The sequence below is a fragment of the Prorops nasuta genome, unplaced genomic scaffold (assembly GCF_024137725.1).
Source record: "Prorops nasuta isolate Cenicafe-Biocafe unplaced genomic scaffold, Cenicafe_Pnas_1.2 PNAS00008, whole genome shotgun sequence".
Lineage (NCBI taxonomy): Eukaryota > Metazoa > Arthropoda > Insecta > Hymenoptera > Bethylidae > Prorops > Prorops nasuta.
This window is the reverse complement of record NW_027116805.1, coordinates 3,053,382-3,071,744: the sequence shown is the minus strand read 5'-3', so window position 1 is coordinate 3,071,744 and position 18,363 is coordinate 3,053,382. Positions and strand designations below refer to the sequence as shown.

General features: G+C 33.4%; 4 protein-coding genes across 6 annotated transcripts; 2 read left to right on the top strand and 2 right to left on the bottom strand.

Moving 5' to 3' along the window:
• The first annotated feature begins 32 nt into the window (after positions 1-32).
• Positions 33-3,058, top strand: LOC136775628 (E3 SUMO-protein ligase ZBED1-like). 3 transcript variants are annotated; one of them, XM_066730584.1, is made up of 6 exons: positions 33-212; positions 484-677; positions 757-931; positions 1,009-1,392; positions 1,447-2,481; positions 2,553-3,058. In XM_066730584.1, exons 1-6 carry the CDS (start codon positions 173-175, stop codon positions 2,582-2,584), a joined length of 1,860 nt encoding a protein of 619 aa, XP_066586681.1. In that variant the 5' UTR covers positions 33-172; the 3' UTR covers positions 2,585-3,058. The 3 variants fall into 3 exon arrangements, with proteins under 3 accessions (XP_066586681.1, XP_066586680.1, XP_066586678.1); XM_066730583.1 differs by having other exon boundaries at positions 1,435-2,481; XM_066730581.1 differs by having other exon boundaries at positions 1,009-2,481.
• Positions 3,059-4,665: 1,607 nt separating this feature from the next.
• Positions 4,666-8,594, bottom strand: LOC136775262 (SERPINE1 mRNA-binding protein 1-like). Its single transcript, XM_066729862.1, has 6 exons — positions 8,212-8,594; positions 7,507-7,657; positions 7,136-7,411; positions 6,870-6,941; positions 6,282-6,777; positions 4,666-6,164 (listed from the first exon to the last, which is right to left on the bottom strand). Exons 1-6 carry the CDS (start codon positions 8,465-8,467, stop codon positions 6,078-6,080), a joined length of 1,338 nt encoding a protein of 445 aa, XP_066585959.1. The 5' UTR covers positions 8,468-8,594; the 3' UTR covers positions 4,666-6,077.
• A 1,071-nt stretch (positions 8,595-9,665) lies between these two features.
• Positions 9,666-12,346, top strand: LOC136775669 (uncharacterized). Its single transcript, XM_066730645.1, has 2 exons — positions 9,666-10,230; positions 10,978-12,346. The coding sequence occupies exons 1-2, from the start codon at positions 9,867-9,869 to the stop codon at positions 12,336-12,338; spliced, it is 1,725 nt and encodes a 574-aa protein (XP_066586742.1). The 5' UTR covers positions 9,666-9,866; the 3' UTR covers positions 12,339-12,346.
• An 844-nt stretch (positions 12,347-13,190) lies between these two features.
• Positions 13,191-17,915, bottom strand: LOC136775667 (uncharacterized). The gene is made up of 7 exons (XM_066730644.1): positions 17,481-17,915; positions 15,253-17,418; positions 15,024-15,186; positions 14,806-14,966; positions 14,527-14,740; positions 13,583-14,455; positions 13,191-13,475 (listed from the first exon to the last, which is right to left on the bottom strand). Exons 1-7 carry the CDS (start codon positions 17,562-17,564, stop codon positions 13,192-13,194), a joined length of 3,945 nt encoding a protein of 1,314 aa, XP_066586741.1. The 5' UTR covers positions 17,565-17,915; the 3' UTR covers position 13,191.
• Between the last annotated feature and the right edge of the window lie 448 nt (positions 17,916-18,363).

Sequence of the window (18,363 nt, the reverse complement as noted above, 5' to 3'; positions counted from 1 at the left end):
GGCCAGCTACGGTGTACGGCGTGCGCTAGTGATGCCAATATTGTCTCGATATATCGAAATATCGATATTTTCATAACGATATTTCGATATTTTGTATCGCAAGTTTTGCTGTCGATATTGACTAGTATCGATATTAAAAGCTTCAATATCGAAATTCGATACACCGCGTTTCATGTTGAAATCATTTCTACCAAGTTTTTCTTTTAATAAAGGTAATTTGTATGATTTAACGTAAAGTAAAATTAATATTACTACATGAACTCTTTTATAATTTACGATATGAAAAATTATTCATTAATATTTCCAGATAATTAACTATTTTCTCCTAAAATCCTCTAAAATTCCTATACGGTTGCCGTGTCATTCATCAACAGTATGCATGTTTCCTCAATTTTACATTAATTTACTTTTTTCCCTTTTTTATATGTAAAATTGTATGTATTTTAATTCTTAACTAGTAAAAGTTTTTATTGCTTGTGCTAGTGCCACCAAAAAGCCAAGTGTGGAAATTCTTTGTAAAAACAAACTTAGGAGGAAAATGTAAGATTTGTCAGTCCGAGGTAAAAGGAAGTGGCAACACCACTAATTTAAAATTTCATTTGGAGAGGCTACACCCTGATGTGGAATTAACTGGTGATGTTAAGAGAAATGTAGTAGCATCAAAAAGAAAATCTATGGTATTAACAAATTTGTATTAGATTTTAATAAGTATGATATATTATACTAATATACACTAATAATATTTGTAAATTTCAGTACACATCAGATTTATTAAATGAAGATGGCACAGATGATGTACTTAGTAATACATCTGCTCATTCTCCAGCACACTCTACAACTTCCGTAGCATCTACTTCTTCATTTGCAGAAGAACCAACAGCTAAACAGCCCAGAATAGATGTAACTTTAGCTAAACAAAGCTCTATTCAAGGTAAATCAAATAATGATTTTATTTTTATATTCATTAATATTGTTGATAGTTTTTATAATACTATGATTCTATTAAAGATGGATCTAAAGCAGCAACAATAACAAATAAACTTTTGTTTATGATAGCAAAAGATAACATGCCTTTTAAAACTGTTGAGAAAGAGGGTTTCAAACTGTTTATGAAATCGATTATACCTTTATATAAAATTCCCTGTAGACAAACAATTATAAATTTAATGGAGGAAAAGTATGACTTATTATCTAACATAATTAAAACTGAACTATCACAAATCCACCACTTGTCATTAACAACGGATATTTGGACAGAGCCTTTAAATACCAAAAGTTATATAGGTTTAACCTGTCATCACGTGTCGAATAACCAACACAAATCAATTACAATAGGTGTTATGGAGCTAATTGAAAGGCATACATCCGAAAATATAGAAACCTGGCTTTTAAGTATGGTAAATGAATGGAAAATTAATAAAGAAAGTATATTAGTTGTTGTTTCAGACAGTGGAGCAAATATTAAAAGGGCAATCAAGAATGCATTTGGCAACAAAAAACATCTTCCATGTTTCGCTCACTCACTAAACTTAATACCATCTAAAGTAATAGAGTCTGCTGATGTAAATCCTATAATTAAAAAAGTTAAAGCCATTGTTACCCATTTTAAAAAATCAGTGTTTTCCGCTGATAAGTTAAGAGCCTGTTCAGATTTGAAGTTGCTTCAATCTGTAGAAACCCGCTGGAATTCAACTCATGACATGTTGCAAAGATTCGTTGAACTGTCAGATATAATTGGTGGAATTTTATTACAGAATCCAACTGCTCCGACAATGATCACTGCAGCAGAACTACAAATAATTAAAGAATTTGTTCACCTTTTGAAACCCTTTGTAGAAGCAACTAAGATAATATCAGGAGAATATTATCTAACAGCTAGTAAAGTAATTCCCGTAGTGAGCACACTAAGAGTTGCTTTATATGAATCAGAGCCAGAGACTGAAGAAGGTATTAAAATGAAAGAGTTGCTCTTAGAACAATTTGAGCAAAGATTTAACACGATAGAAAATGAGATTATTTTAACAACATGTACAATATTAGATCCTCGATTTAAATCTATACATGTCAAAAATGATCAGGCTTGCTCTATCGCTATCAGTGAAATTGCAAAGAATATTAATAAAAGAAATTTAGACCAAGAACCAGTCCAAAATAATGCATCTAATATTAATGTGAAAAATGATTTTTGGTCATACCATAATGATTTAATTAACAAACTTAAATCACAAGTAAGCCCTAATGAAGACGAGATACCAGATGAACTACGATATTACTTAGCCCAGCCTCCAATTGAGATGATTAGCTGTCCTATTACATTTTGGAAATCAAATAACACATCCCTAGCTGAAATAGGCAAAAAATATTTAGCTGTCATTGCCACCTCTGTTCCATGCGAGAGGATCTTCTCTAAGGCAGGCAGAATTATGACAGAATCAAGAAACCGTTTAACTGCAAATCATCTTCAACAATCATTATTTTTAGGTATGTATTAATACATATTAAAGTTTAAATGTAGCACAGAATTTCTATTACATGTAGCTTTTTTTATATAGGTTCATTATCTCGTGAAGACTGGAGACTTTAATCAATTTTTAGTAATAATTTAATACTGATGTTCTTAACAGGTTTTTAATAAAATTCAAATACAAAAAATTGTGTCAGTGAAGAAAATTTTAAACATGAATTCCATAAAATTAATATCTACTAATTACATGCAATAGTTAACATGGCAAGTAAATACTTATTCCGTACAAAGAGCGAGAATTATACATATATATTTGTGAAGTCGAAAAACATATACATTAATATAAGATTTGTCTAATGCTAATCTGTAAAACCGGTAAAACCTAATAAAGATAATAAGAGTTTAAACTAACCTAAAAATTAAATTATAAATACACTTAATACATATACATATATATACGATGATAAGATGTCTATGAATATCGATCAATATATCGAGTATCGATACATTTGGTTCTATACTTGACATGTATCGATAATAACTTATATGATACGTATCGATACGAAATATCGATACTTTTGGAAAATATTGGCATCACTAGCGTGCGCTACTGTTCTTTCTTTCTCTATTCCTCTTCTCTCCACTTCACTCTCTTATATCTTTTTACTCATTTCCTCGCGTTTACTTCCAATACCTTTCTCTCCGTTACTCTTACTCTCACATATACACATACATCTTTCCCATCTCTTCTTTCAGTGTATCCAAACTAATGAACTACTCTTAAAAATGTTCTCATTGCGTCTCTTATTTTCCTTATTTATAAGATTTTACTCTCCTAAAAATAATTTAATTATATTACATATTCTTTTTATTTTTTTTCTTACATATACGCATACACGATATGTGTTCCGAAATTTATCATTCATGTTATACCTACTTATACCTTTGTTAGGTTTCTCCAGTTGACTTATTGTTTAAAATCTCTATTGTAGCAAAAATTAATCATCTATATTTCGTATGAAATTCCTTATTTTAAAAAATATTGTATTTATCATGATTTAATTTGACCTGCAAAATTTAATTATTAATTACTTTTCTCTTGGTGTGTTCCGAAGAAAAGGGGAAAAGGCACCTTGAAGTTCCCTTAAGACCCATGTTTTCTCAGCCGGTATCGTAGAAAGAAAGAAAATAATGAGAGTCGAACGAGTTAGCTCAACCGAGTTCTTTTCTTTATTAAGAATAAATATATATTGCTCTGCGAAGACGAAGAAAAAAAGAAACCGTAATTTAAAAAAGTATCTTCGCTTTTTAAGGATAAAATTATACTGCTTATACATTTTTTTCAATAGGAGGGGTTTGTAACTTAAAATCGTGTCTGCCCTAAATATTTTAACAAAAAAATCAATTTTGTGGGTCCATTTCAAGCTATGCATAGAGCGCTTAAAGTGTGTACTTTATGTTACTCGTTTGACTTTTACAGAATGTAAGCACTTTATATGCGCATATACGCAACTTAAAATGTATCCCAAAATTATACGGTCCTCGCCGGGTTACTGCGATTTACTTTTCAATTAACAATTCTACAATGCTTTTTACATGGATATTATATAATTATTTATATAAGTATGCTATAGATCAGCTATAACAGATTTTTATTGATTAGAAAAAAATGTGACTTAAAAAGACTTGAACATGTATACCTATCGATTCTATTCATATTCTACTAATCAACCGTCTTTATTTTAACATTACAGTAAGGAGAATGTTTGCACAAAAGATTCAACTCCGTCTAGCTTTTACATACAAAATATACAAAAAGATAATTACTACTTTAAGTATACCTGTACAATTTAATAGATCGTTTGTGTTGTTGATATTGTTAATGGCTTCCAAATATATGTTCCTTTCATATACTAAGTCTTCAATAAATGAAGTCTATAATCATACATTTGCCGCGATGAAATTCATTCAAAGTTTTTACTTACAACTTTATTGAATATAACAGCTTTCTTCTTTCTTCTCTTGAAACATGGCAATGCTCAAAGCACATCCTCATTTCCACGAACTATGATCCTTTTGTACTTACTTTTCACGCGCGCGTTGTATTATATATTTTTACTCACGTAATTTTTTCTTACGGATTTTCCCTTCTTTTCACTTATACTATGCTGCCGAACGATTGGTTAAAAGTCAAATTTAAATTGACTCGTCTTGTCACAATTTATTTTTGTAAATATCATGTTATTTACACATATACCTAAGCTTGAAACAGCTTTATAACGTTTTCCCATAATGGAGATAGTGTGAATTTTTGGCTGTATTTACTTTAATGTATAACAAACATGGGAAATAACTAATATAGGAGTTTATAAGTATGACGATCGACGCATAAGTATAACATAATTATAAAAGACTGTTCATTCTCTCTTTTTCTCATGCGCGGGTGCGCTCTCTCTCTCTCTCTCTCTCTCTCTCTCTCTCTCTCTAGTTTTCCTGTTAATCTAGCATACTTCGTTTCATTAAATCTGTTTTACATATGTAAAGCTGCATATCATCGGTTTCTAGGGTTTACTTAAAGGTTAATTCCTTACAGACCGGTTACATCATTAAGAAAAGGACTACATATCTCTACACAAGCCATACACACTTCAAGAGTCTCTTAAGATTGTTGCATGGCAAAAGTGGTAAAATGCCATTTTGCACTCGAGGAAGGCTTTTCAAACACCTTATAAAAATTATAAAACAGAAAGGGTGTTTAAAAGTTACGCCTAAATTATTATACACGCGTTCTCATTATGTTGGTGCGTTCAGCCTCCTTAGGCCTTCGATATGACATCAAAATTAAAATCGAGTACTTTACGCCCCGTTAATCTTGCATATTTATAAAGTAAAATTATCTCCTCAAAGTCAGAACTATTTAAGTGTTTTATCTTTTTTTTTTCAACAAAGTTCTACGCAATGTATATGTGTGTCACTACAGTTTTCCCCGTTTTACTTCTAATTTTTGTGTCTCCCTTTCTCTTCTGTTCCTTTGTCCTTACTTTATCTCTTCGATTCTTCCAGCAATTTATACCCTGGCTTTGTCAGCAGTATCAATTTACGTTTTTAAGACTTCTAATATCACGCTCTTTAGTAGAATATCCATTAATACGATCAAAATGACTGTACTTTGGATGTACAAAAGTGAATCCGAATTTTTCCTTGAAGTTATATTATTTTTCATTCGCATTTTGTCATGTGGCAACGTGTTTTTTGTGGGTATGTGTGTATTATATATAGAAGCGTGTTAAGCGCGCCACAATTTCACAATTTATTTAGACAAATTGTAGGTTATTTCGCGTAGACTGAACTTTTTGTTAAAAATGTATGCTCAATATGTCATTTAGTATACACTTTTTATAAAAAGCGCAGAAAGTGCAGGCAACACGAATAAACCTTATATATCATCTGATTCTGCAAGAGTGTACTGTATTATGCGTTAATAGAGAGGTCACTGATGCACGACTGTCGATAATAATAATTAAAGAAGTTTTATCTGTTACAAGTACTGATGGTGATGGTGACATTCATGGTAGTAGTGGTGGGATACTGAACAGTTTTTAGGTCAAGCTATCTACCCCAAGGATGGGAAGTCATGCTCGTCATCTACCTTAGGAGCATTTTGACGCCCACGTGGCGATCTTTGTTCAGCTTGCGGAGCCTAAAATATATAAAAAAAAAAGAAAACAATTGTTTATATATCCTTACCCAGTATTAAAACACAAAGAAAAAGCTTTTCAATATGATAAACATAATAAGGAGTGATAGCAAAACTTACTATCAAACCGCGATTATCTCCATCTCTGGGTGCACCACGGTTACCATATCCTCGGCCATTAGCACGATCACCACGTCCACCACGTCCACCGCGTCCACGTCCACCAGCTCCACGTCGATTGTCGGCAAAGTTAATCTCAATATCAACACGCTTTTGCCTTCCAGCACGTTGGGGGTAGGCTCCTGCATCGTACTCTCCTTCCTCTTCGGTCTCATTTTCACCCTCCTTCTTCCTCTCTAGAGGATACATCTTCTTCCAACGGGAGAGATCTTCGCCTTCTCCAGCCTTGCGCAAATTATATTGCGGCTTCACTCGGCTTTCGCGTTCCTTCTTCCAATCATCCAATGTCAACTCACGGGCTTCCTCTTCCGCCGCTTTCTCTTCGGTGGAGGTATCAGCTGGTGCATCGCCCTCCTTACCTTCCGAAGGTGCATGAGTAGTATCAGTGTCGACTTTATCATTGGACCAATCTTGGTTCTCTTGGTTAAGGCTTTCCCTGCAAATGATAAATATCAGAACGTTCGTTTCAATTCATTGGTGTTTTTAACGCATTTCATTTATCTATTCTGTTAATACAACGGCACTTACTCAATTTCATCGTTATGAGTGCCCCAGTTATGGCTTCCAGCGCCATCTTTCTTGTCCACTGGTTTTATTCCACTATAATCAAAAAATAATTTCAGAATTTAATTTACACATATACAGAGTGTAATAAAATTTTAGTATCTCCTTAAAACAGTACCTACTTTGTTTTCTACCTATATATTGATTTAAAGAGATGCTCTAATTTTATTACATCTTGTAAACCTAATTTATATATTTAATTATTGTTATTTTTCTAATAATGCTCTTACGTCTTGTCAGATCCAGACTGACGATCGAATTCGCGTTTTCCACGATTATCAAAACTGCGGCCTCCTCGTGGACCACCACGGGATCCACGGCCCATACCGCGCATTCCTCCGCGGCCTCTTCGTTCACCAAAGTCTCCACGTTGTTCAGGCTTACGAAATTCGCGAGTTTCTCGAGATTCGCGACCATCACGGCCATCGCGGCCTTCTCGACCTTCTCGAGGTTCTCGTCCTTCACGACCTTCACCGCGATTCTCATTGTAATAGGGAATCTTGTTCCTACAAATAAGAGAGACAAAACAGTATTAATTATTTTGTTAACACAACAAAACTTGTGTTTATTTTGTAATATTAAAACTTTAGTATTTGCTTACCCAGGAGGACCCCTTCTTACATCGCCTTGACCACGAGATGGCCTTTCACCATCTTCCCTATTGCGTCTATTGTTATGCTCTTCTCTAGACTCTCCTGAGAACTTGACACTTCTATCAGTAGGAGGTCTCTGTTGAGATAACTTTTTCTCTCCTAAGAAAAAAGAAATATCACTTTAAGTTTAATGGCTTAAAGAAAATAGTATCTTCTATTATATTTGTTTCATTTCCTATGAATAATGATCAGTTTTAAAGTATACTTAAAATTATTAGTTTTCTACTAATGATATGTGTAGATATAGATTACCTTAAAAGGAGTGACAATAGAATGCTCTACGATGGATCAAATATAAAACCCCATTTTGTTATTAAAGACATTTTTAGTTCTAGTGTATGAGAAAAATGTCACAATAAAAAAAAAGAGAAGGAAGAAAGAGTTAGTTAAAAATAGAGAAAGATTTACATACAAGATCAGAAGTAAAAGAACATTGAATTTTCGATGAAGCACGTGGCAACGCATTAGATACGATGGTGTACATTTTCTTATGAAAATTGGGATTAAATGAAATGGAAAAATTAATGTAAAAGACAATAAAATAGGAGTAAAAATAAGAAGCACATGGATCCACGAGGTCCAGAGAGACGGCCATAATAAAAAGACATATAGTGCGCACGAGGCTTAAAGGGTAGAAATAAAATCAAGCTAACCTTGCTCTTTTTTAAGATCTTGAGTCTTAGAAGCCGGTTGTTGAGCATCTTTGATAACACGACTCTTCTGAGTTTTGTTACCGGTAGCTTTTGGTGCTTCGGACTGCTTGCTCTTATTCTCCTTCTCTGAAAGCTTCTCCTTCTTCTTAGCTTCCTTCTCCTTTTCGCGATTTTTCAGCACCTCTAGAGGATCTTCATCTTCGTCCAAAGCTAGTGAGAATTTGTTGGTCACTGTGATGGTGTAGTCGTTCTGCATGATGCCTTTTATCCTCTCTTCGTCGAGGATTATTCGAAAATTTCACGGCTGCTCTTGAGCCCTTGTGTAACAGAGACATTCAATATTTCAATATGGCCGAGTTGAGAAGATAGTTCACCACGAGGTCTGCGCCGAGGCCGAGGGAGGGACCGCAAAGTCCCCTCGAACCCAGCGCCTGATATCCCCACCATTTTCTCAATACTCATTTATTTTATTTCTTCTTAAATTTTCAAACAATGTAAAAAAATAAATCTGGATTTTTAACAATAACCCTTTTTCAAAATATCTTACCGTTTGTTAACAAATCTAATGTTTCTTGGCTAGCAATATACAACAATCACACCATTTCCATGAATGGTTTTTACTCAAAGAGATTGCAGAATTTTCGTTCGCTAGCTTTTGGTGCTATTTTTGATTTTCTTACATTTTCCTGCATTTTAATGCAATCGACTAACTGTAAAAAAACCTCAAGTTATTGAGTTCTTGTATTTGTTGTTTGGTTAATCCATTTGTGCGAATAATAACAGCAGGAAAAAAAGACATTTATTTGCGATAATTTGAATATACCGCGTTAATCTATGTAGAAAGCTTTTTATCTGATTTTGAAAGAATTTATCAAGAGAAAAGAAAAAGAATAGCATAACGAAACATTAGGGAAACAAATTTACATGAATGAGGGACGAAGAAAGGAGTGTTATTCATTAACAATAAATAAATAATATGAAAAAGCTGAAACGCTCGCATAAGCATAACGGGTAAAATATTTCTAAATTGCACCTTGTAGGTTAGCCCGATTGGTTTATGTAAATGAAAAGCGATGATTGGTGCATGTAAACGCGGCTCAATGCATCGTGCCAATGCTCAACGTTTACGAAACAAGCGGACCAATAAACGTTAAGTTTTGAGTACAACTGTAGCGAAGATTAAACAACGTAATACCCGCCAAGTTTTGGTGGGGTCTGTACTATGCACCTCATCTTACACATGCGTATATATGTATATATACATTCACAGAAGAAAGCTGATCTGTGAGAGCACGCAGTGCGCAAGTGCGCAATATGCGCACGCATACACAACAGCGGATCCGCTCCGCAGCAGGCAGATGGTTAATCGTATATATACATTTTCTTTATTTACTTTAGTGGTAGTAGTGTCAGTAGTATAGTGCGTATATTGAGTAGTAGCTGGTAGAGTAGCACTGTAGTAGTAGTAACGAGATACTGCTGCATGTAAGTGTAACGCCGTAACGTATTTTGGCGGTTTAATACCAGTTGCACGCGGCACGCGGTAGTGAGAGCAAAACTGTTAAAGTTTAAGGAGTGCTCTTGCAGGTGCCGCGATTGTTTTGTGAATCTATCGAAGAGTTGGACTTAGTGAAAGAAAAAAGGTGTACTCAAGGATGGAGCTGCACACGCCGAAGAGGGAGTCCCGCCCTTTGACGGAGACCTTGCCCTGCAGCCCGCCAATGTGCGACACGATGCTTTATCCGTGGAATTGGGGCGAAGAAGCGAGAAACGTAAACCTCAGCCCTGGTAGCTCTTGTTCCTCACCGGAGTACAGGGACATTGTCGGTACGAGACCGGGAGGACCACGATCTGGCGGTGGGGCTTCGGAGAGTCATCGACGAGGTAGACCACGAGCAGATGCCTTATCCAACCTTATGATGCAAGGTAGCACGTCTCCGAGTAGCATCAAGTGCTCTTATTGCAACAGGGTCTTTCCACGTGAAAAAAGTCTCCAGGCGCATCTAAGGACTCATACTGGTGAGGCACCAAGCTTCCCTCAATTTTCACTACTTCCAGGCGTTTTTCCTCTTTATTTCATTCAACGAGAACCTCGCGAACCGCAACACGTGCTTTGTGCTCGCTCTCTCTCTCTCTCTCTCTCTCACACACACACCCCTCCCCTTATCCCTTTCTATCTCACTGTTGTTTTTTGTTTGTCTCTTGTTGGCACAACTATTATTAATACACACGTTTGGTTATATATACAACGATCTGGCTTGAGAACCGTTAAATTACTCTTTTTACTACTCTAATAACTGTAATTTTGAGAATATATCGTGAATTCAACTCGCGCGTCCCGCCAATCGCCATAATGTGTGTACTTTAAATCTCTCTTCATTGTCCACGTTTTACCTAACAAACTTTCTTCATTGTGCCGTTTATTCCACCGACCACCCCCTTCCACCATCCTCTATATATACTATTTCATTAATACGTACAGTACACCCGGCTTTGGCAATGAGTTTTTGAGGACACGAATTATACCAACAAAGGACCGTGTTTTCGTTACTTTGTCCGTTATACACCTTTAGTCAACCCCTTAATGACGAAACAGGTAAAAACGTACTTGGTTCGTTACAGTATTCCCGAGGTCATATCCCCTGATCAATAAATATTTTATTTTCTTTTTAATACTTTATTAAAATTATTGAATTGTTTTAATCTTTTCAACAAATAATTTTCTTCTGCAATCTTTTTACAAATGATCTCTTTATCATTTTTTAGGAGAACGCCCATATCCTTGTGATTATCCAGGATGTACCAAAGCCTTTACTCAATCAGGACAGTTGAAAACGCATCAAAGGCTTCACACAGGTGAGAAGCCTTTCTTGTGTACAGAACCTGGATGTGAAATGAGATTCACTCATGCCAATCGGCATTGTCCAGAACATCCATATGCTACTCTTACACGCTCAGATGATTTTGTATTGAAACCTGTGTCAGATAATACAGAGTTACCTCATGACGTCACTAGATGGTTGGAGCGTTATAAAATGGCTAGAGAGAGGGATGAAAAAACACCAACCGGAAAAAACGACCGGAAAAAAAAAAGTTGGAAGAGTTCCACAGAAAACCACAAAAAAGTTAAATCGAGAAAAGGTTTAATGATGGATGATACAGGGGAACAAGAAAATCTTGACAGAAAACCTAGTCAAAGATTGTATTGTTTAGATGGCCAGGATAGCCAAGAAGAAAGCCAAGATGAAGATCCGGCAGAGACTTGTACTGCTCTGCACACATCAGAGGATGAAGAACCATTGACAACAAAATTACATAATACACCTGTAAGAAGACCTTTGGATAGATTACAACCAAAGAAACGTTGGCTTAGAGAAGCTTGTTTAGAGCAACAATTAGCTAAACCTTTAAACTGGGATGCTCGTTCTAACAATAATACACAGACTGCTCTATGTAGTAATAACAATGTAAAATTATTTAATGCATCTGATTCTCCCCAATCACAATGGAATCTTTCTTTGGTGGAAAATTCGTCAGTTACTTCGGAATCCTCTTTTTACCTAAATATAGATAGTGAAATTTTAATCAAATCGGAAGATGATGCAAATCGCACGAATATTCATCCTTGGATAAAAAGTCTTAATGAATCATCACCACAACAATTTTCTACATTAAAAGAAATACAAAGTAACAATGAACAGTGTGATGCCACTGATACTGACTGGGATTCTCAACAAAAGATGAGTTCCAACTCATCATTAATAACCACAGGATATTGGAACCAAAATTCATTAAATGATATATCAAATACAATAAGCGAGCAGTCCTTTCCCAGAATGAATAAGTTTTCTGAAAATGAAACCAGACCTACCGTTCTTATGCTGGCTGGTAGCTACAATAAACATTGTGATAAAAAGAATACATCAAAAGTATTTGATTATAACAAGCCAGGGTCTAAAGTAACAGTTGCCAAACAAGAAGACAGTTTACCCAAAGTACCTCTCCCTGATGATAATAAAAAATGGATGGGTGCTTTGGCTTTAATGGAATTAGCCAAAACCCAAAAGGAAGCAGCTAAAGCTTTGAGTTTGCAAAAAGATACTGGTTTAAATTATACACATCTTTAGACTGTGATTCATATCTGTCTTAATTTCGAATTTTTATTTTTTAATATATATATATATATATATATATATTTAAACATATATGTATTTTTTAAATACGCTCCATTACCTTCATTAACGAGATCATAAATTTTCATTCAAGCTCTGTGGAGTTTATTTGTTTATCAACCTTTAATGTAAATCTTAAGATTAATTATACCTATTTTAACGCAATCGTTGCTATGTGCTGGCCTCAGGTTTCAGTTTTTAAAAATTCACAATTTTTTTTAGTACAAGCTTCTATTTAAATATCATGATCCAAGTCGGACGTATTTTTTTCTTTTTATTTAGTTACTAGAAAGTACTTTGTTATAAGTTATGGAAATAAAAAGTAATTTATTGTTGCGAAACTTATCATATTTAAGGAAGAATCTGTGTGATATTTAGTAATAATAATAGAGTTTAAAGTGAGTAATTTTTGTGAATGCGAAATTGCTATTAGTAAAATCGAGATAAAGTGAGTTAATGTAAATGCGAAAAATAGATTATATCAAGTTTTGGAAATATTACGTCAGTTCTTGTTTAACAGTTTTGTTATAATTTTCATTACATATCGTTCTAAAGATTAATTCTTTATAATGTTTAAGAGCATGTGGCGCGTTTCCAGTTCGAATAGACGGGAATGATTGTAAGAAAGTAATAATAAATATTTACACAACTAAATTTATTTAATTTATAAACCATATAGATATTCCTTAATTTTATTTATTGGTATAAAAGATATTCTATAAAAATGTTTTTTATTTAAGGAACTAGCTTCTTTACGATATATCAAAGCAAAGTCTTTAATAAAATTTTTAATTTATTTGATGTATCCTCAATCAAAGATCTTTCTTTTAACCAGCTTCTTTCGTGATCTAGTTATTCTACCTTCAAACTTGTTGCACGTTTCTGAAACAGTATTGTTCTGCACCTCATCAGTGAAATGCGAATCAATGTCCATTAACTTCACAAGCGGCGGAGATTTGATATGTTTAACAGGTAAAGGTTTTTTCTTGCTTCGCGTTGAAACAGTTGGCGTAACGCAAACTTTATTATCAATCTTGGAAGATTCTGCATATTTGCTCACATCTATCGAGGATAGATCGGGAACTGTAAATTCTATTATAAACAAGATTTATATCAGTATATACTTATAATATAAACCGTGTGGATCAATTTAAATGTTTCCTAATAAATTGAAGAAAAACGAAAATGCATAAACTTACTAAGAAAATCGGTGTTGGTTACAACTCGTTGAAATCTATCAGTTAACACATGTTCTTCAGCATCTACATAAATTGGGTGGCTTTCTAAGCCATGTGTCTTGCAAGTTTTCACCGCCATTAAAGCAATGCGTAAACTCTCTTCCTTCTTATCTGAAATGTTTCTCTTTAAAAAGTGGCTAAAATTAAGAAGTAGAAGCACATAGTCAACCATGAAATAACGACTCTGCCATGAGTATTGCTTTATATCCTCTTCCTGTAGCGGCGGATTTTGTGCCAATATAGGCTTTTCAATTTTACACAGCCTTCTTCTTATTTCGAAAGCACCATGAAAATGTTGGAGAGCCGAAGTATAATCAATTTGTAATACAAATAGCTGTGCTCTGATGTAAGTAGCAGTAAACACCAGATATTGGTAGGTAATATTTTGGCAGACATAGCAGCTGCAATTCTTATGATGTAAAAACCCGGGTGTGGTAAATATCTTCTTCCTAAGAATAGGAGAGGCATCGTTTCTTGGCAAATCTCTAATCGAATCAGCTACTTGCACAGGTGATATCTTTAGAGTTTGCATAGATGTCAAAAGTTTTACATCCAGTGACGAATCAAAAGTTTCCAGATTTAACATATGCTCAAGTCCTTGCAATTTAGCTTCACAATCATTTAATCTCCAACGTGATAGATCGATAAGGCACATTGATTTTAATATCTCTGCAGCGCGAATCATTGCTCCCATTGATTGCGCACTTTCCAGACGTCTGTGCAAGTACACAGAAATTTCTCGAAAGGCTGTTAAGCTGTTCATCCGCAAGGATAAATTTACAGTAAACGAAAAAAGGACATCGTAATTAAATAATTGTTTGTACCGAGGGATATCTGTGAAGAAAAAGAAAAAAAAAATTGAACTTATGATTGAATTATTAGATAAATTGTTTTGATTCGCATACATTTTGTTGCCGCCATACTGTCGCTGAGTATTATACTGCTATATATACTTTCTACAATTAATAAAGTATATTTCTTTTTTTCAAGATCATTGTGGTACTGCTTGCAATTTTTCAATATAATATCTAAGCTTAGTAAATATATTGGTGTGTTGTGTAACAATGATATACCAGGAAGATCCCTAGCATTGTCAATGAGCTGTTTTCCTTCGAGGAACTGAAAATGAAATTATGCTTATAATTAATATGATTATAAAATGGTCACAAAATTTTAAAAATTACCCTCTTAGATTCATAATAAAAATCAGCTAGGCTTAACCAAAAAATAGCAATGACACTAATTATTTCTTGATCTTCAGAATTTTTAAGCTCTTGAGAATATTTCATTGCTAGGTTGATTCGCCCTTGACTGAAGTTTCGCAATGAAATACTACGTCCAATAACTGTGGAAAAATAAAAATGTATAGAAGTTCATTTAAAATGAAATGAAAGTCTTTTACCGTATATTAAAGCTCGTCGATCATTCAATTGGTGGGCCAGCTTAAATGCTAAGTTCCAAAAGGTACCTTCACATTCCTCGTATCGAAGTAATCGTGAATACTCAGCGGCAGTTATTATATTTTGCAATGTTAAATTTGGATCTCCAGATTTTACAATTTCATCCTTGAAAAATTTTAAACAAATTTAAGAAAAAAAATATTATTATTATAGGAAAATAAATCAACTTACAATATTAGTAGAAAAACAATCTTCCCACACTTTTAAAGGTTTTTTTAACTCTGCCATAAGATTCGAGTCTTCATTTATATTTAAATTTCTATAAGTTGGTACAATTTCTTGAAAATCATCTTGCTGTCCTTCCAAATTTGGCGGATTCGTAGCATTAATTGTATAATTCATGTTTTCCATCTCAACTTTAGTTTCCTTGTTAATATTTTGTAGTTTGTCCACACATATATAAAATAGTAGATTAGCCTCTAGGCACGAAATTATTGCAGAGTTTCTTTTAACTTTTTTTAAACATAACAGAGCTGAATGGAGAAGGCCAAAAATACTTTCATTTGACTCAAAGTACAGTGAATGATGCCCTAAGTATTGTATAGCACTACTATATTGGAAATAATCTACTTTCATGATTTTCAATTCTTTGATCACCACTTTGATCGCAGAGGATAAATTAACTTTTGCCTCATACAGACCCTTTACCTCTCTAAGACCTAACTTAGCAACATTATATTGAGATAATTCAATATTCAAACCAATATCCTTAATTTTATAAATATCCTCCTTCAAACAAGTTAGCATTGAAATTCCCATTATATTTTCCATTGAACAGCATTTGTGTTTAATAACAGCCCACATACGAAATGCTTTTGAGTTGATGTTGTCATAGCTTAACAAACCATTTAATGCAGAGGCTGTCATAGCTTCTCTATACATGCCATGATTATAATGTACATTACTCAATCTGTGCAATGCTATATTAAAAGGATTCTTTAATTGAAGATAATCTGAAAAATCTTGTACACCTTCAAAACGAATGATCGAAGAGCATAATAATGAGAATAATAATGAACTAGACTCATAATGACTACTTAACATTATCCCCATATTATAAATAAGAATACCACATACACTCCATAATAGTTTCCATGTGTTGCACTTGGATTCATACAGCATATATAAACAGGATATGTTTTCTTCTAAAAATTGACAGGTAATACCACAAATTTCTTTAGAAATCTCTTTGGCAGGCAGTTTACTTATTAAAGCTATACATTTACTTCTTATAGCGATTGCATGGTAAAAATCAAATTTAACTTTACAATCCTCTTTACAGGATGCATGCTTGTTGGCTGTGCTTTTCATACACACAGTACTAATAGATTCAATTAAATTCATTATTTGAACTAGAAAGCTATCATGAAAAAAATTCTTTTCTTCAGTCTTTAAGCACTCTTCATAATATAGAAATATGGCTTCGCTTACTTCAATTAAGCATAATGCATTATGTTTAGTTAATAAACAATTGTTCTTATTTTTCATATTAGACGAATGTTTTCTTAAAATATTATTTTTAAAAGAAAGATTATTGACTGAAAAGTCTTTTACTGGTATTAAAAATATCTCACATAAATCTTTAAACTGTTTAGCACACTTGAAATATTCATTGTCTTCTATTAAAATAGTCTCCAAAATATTCCATAATTCACACAAAATCCACACACCTTTCTTTATATTTCTCATATTAATACTGCCACATGTGATTTTTTTCAATATATTAATCATAAGTTTAAAAATTGCAATTTGATCATTTTCCATCATAGGAATTCTATCCCTTCTTAAAATTTCAACTAAGTGATCACAAAAGTAAAAAAAGACCTTGCTAGAACTTTTACCAGCTTTAGTTATTTCATCCAAATATGTATTCAATTTGGTCAACATATATTTACTATAATCTCTGCAGGCATCTAAGGCAATTGACAACTCATAAGCCAAGACATTTTCAAATCTGTTGTATAAAATAGAATCTTCAGGATTTAGCTGAACATCATTTATAATTTGGATTACAGCCTTTTGCCATAAAGTTGCTATTTTAGGAAAAGTATAATGTATGTCAATCTTTGAGTTTTTATACATTAGCGAGCTGACACTTGAAGCTTCATCATACAAGGACATAGCAAGTAAACTTCTAGTTATATGGTACATGCTTGAAAAAAACTTGTCTGCATCTGGGACAGTGTTTAAAATTGAATAAATAAGGCATGTTAATTTGTGGGCTTCTTTTCCAAAATTACAATCTTTTTCATCAGACTTGTTAACTGTAAGTGCTATATACACCAATAAATTGAAAATACTTTTGTCATAGCCTTCAAATATTTTGCAGTTGACTTCCTAAAATAAAAAACATAATGTATTTAATAATAATCAAAGCAAAATATAAATAAACAATTTACCTGTAAGTCTTGAATTACAGTCCTGAAATCTTTAGACTGAATTAAAGTAGCATATTTTTTTAACTTATTTTGTACATAATTCATTTTTAGTATGAATAAAGAAAATAAAGTTGTATAATAGAAAAGAAATGTTGAATAATGACTACTAATAATTAAGTAATAAACGAAAATATCAGAAGTGTTTCACATTTTATAAGTTCGTCAAAATTCGTTTATTCTTTATTTATACAACCATAACAACTATAATAATCCAATAAATAAGTTAGATATATTTAAATCTTAATATCATAAACTAATAGAAACAATAAGAGTGGAAAAATAAGTGAAAGGAGAATTGTCCAACGGGGGCCACAGTCGGCCACACGGCACACGGTCGTTCACATATAAGTAACAGAGTTAAAGCTCGAGGTGTGTTTCCATTTTCCAATGGTTGCATTCAGAATCCTTTGCGCTAAGCTAACGCTATGTCATGATTGGTCAATTAAATCAATTTGACCAATCATAACATGTCTTTGCATAGCGCTACCTATTCTATTACTCAATGCTTTTGGAAATAAACCAATCACATCAAGCATTTTCTTAGCGTAACTTAGCGCTGTGCCGATTGAAGTACTCCTATTATTTTCTTAAGCCTACGGCACACTATGCTGGATTTCGTGCTAGAATGCTTGCTAGAATTGTAAAGACCAATGATGATTCAGTTGAGAATTAAATATAATAATCTCATTGGTCTTCACAAATCTAGCAAGCATTCTAGCACGAAATCCACCATAGTGTGCCGTAGGCTTTATTTGTATTTTCTTTTTAATTAAATAAATACAACCTATTACATTTTCCTTCATCTTTTCAATCTTCTTTCTTCTCTATTTCACAAAATAATAAT

Coding starts and splice junctions, on each gene's coding strand:
- LOC136775667 (XM_066730644.1), bottom strand. CDS start 17,564: ATGAATTATGTACAAAATAAGTTAAAAAAATATGCTACTTTAATTCAG. Junction 17,419..17,480: donor CTGTAATTCAAGACTTACAG/GTAAATTGTTTA, acceptor TTTTTATTTTAG/GAAGTCAACTGCAAAATATT. Junction 13,476..13,582: donor AACCAACACCGATTTTCTTA/GTAAGTTTATGC, acceptor TGTTTATAATAG/AATTTACAGTTCCCGATCTA.
- LOC136775262 (XM_066729862.1), bottom strand. CDS start 8,467: ATGCAGAACGACTACACCATCACAGTGACCAACAAATTCTCACTAGCT. Junction 7,658..8,211: donor AGATCTTAAAAAAGAGCAAG/GTTAGCTTGATT, acceptor CTTTTTTCTTAG/GAGAGAAAAAGTTATCTCAA. Junction 6,778..6,869: donor ACTCATAACGATGAAATTGA/GTAAGTGCCGTT, acceptor TATCATTTGCAG/GGAAAGCCTTAACCAAGAGA.
- LOC136775628 (XM_066730581.1), top strand. CDS start 173: ATGTTGAAATCATTTCTACCAAGTTTTTCTTTTAATAAAG. Junction 932..1,008: donor TAAACAAAGCTCTATTCAAG/GTAAATCAAATA, acceptor ATTCTATTAAAG/ATGGATCTAAAGCAGCAACA. Junction 2,482..2,552: donor TCAACAATCATTATTTTTAG/GTATGTATTAAT, acceptor TTTTTTATATAG/GTTCATTATCTCGTGAAGAC.
- LOC136775669 (XM_066730645.1), top strand. CDS start 9,867: ATGGAGCTGCACACGCCGAAGAGGGAGTCCCGCCCTTTGACGGAGACC. Junction 10,231..10,977: donor GCATCTAAGGACTCATACTG/GTGAGGCACCAA, acceptor ATCATTTTTTAG/GAGAACGCCCATATCCTTGT.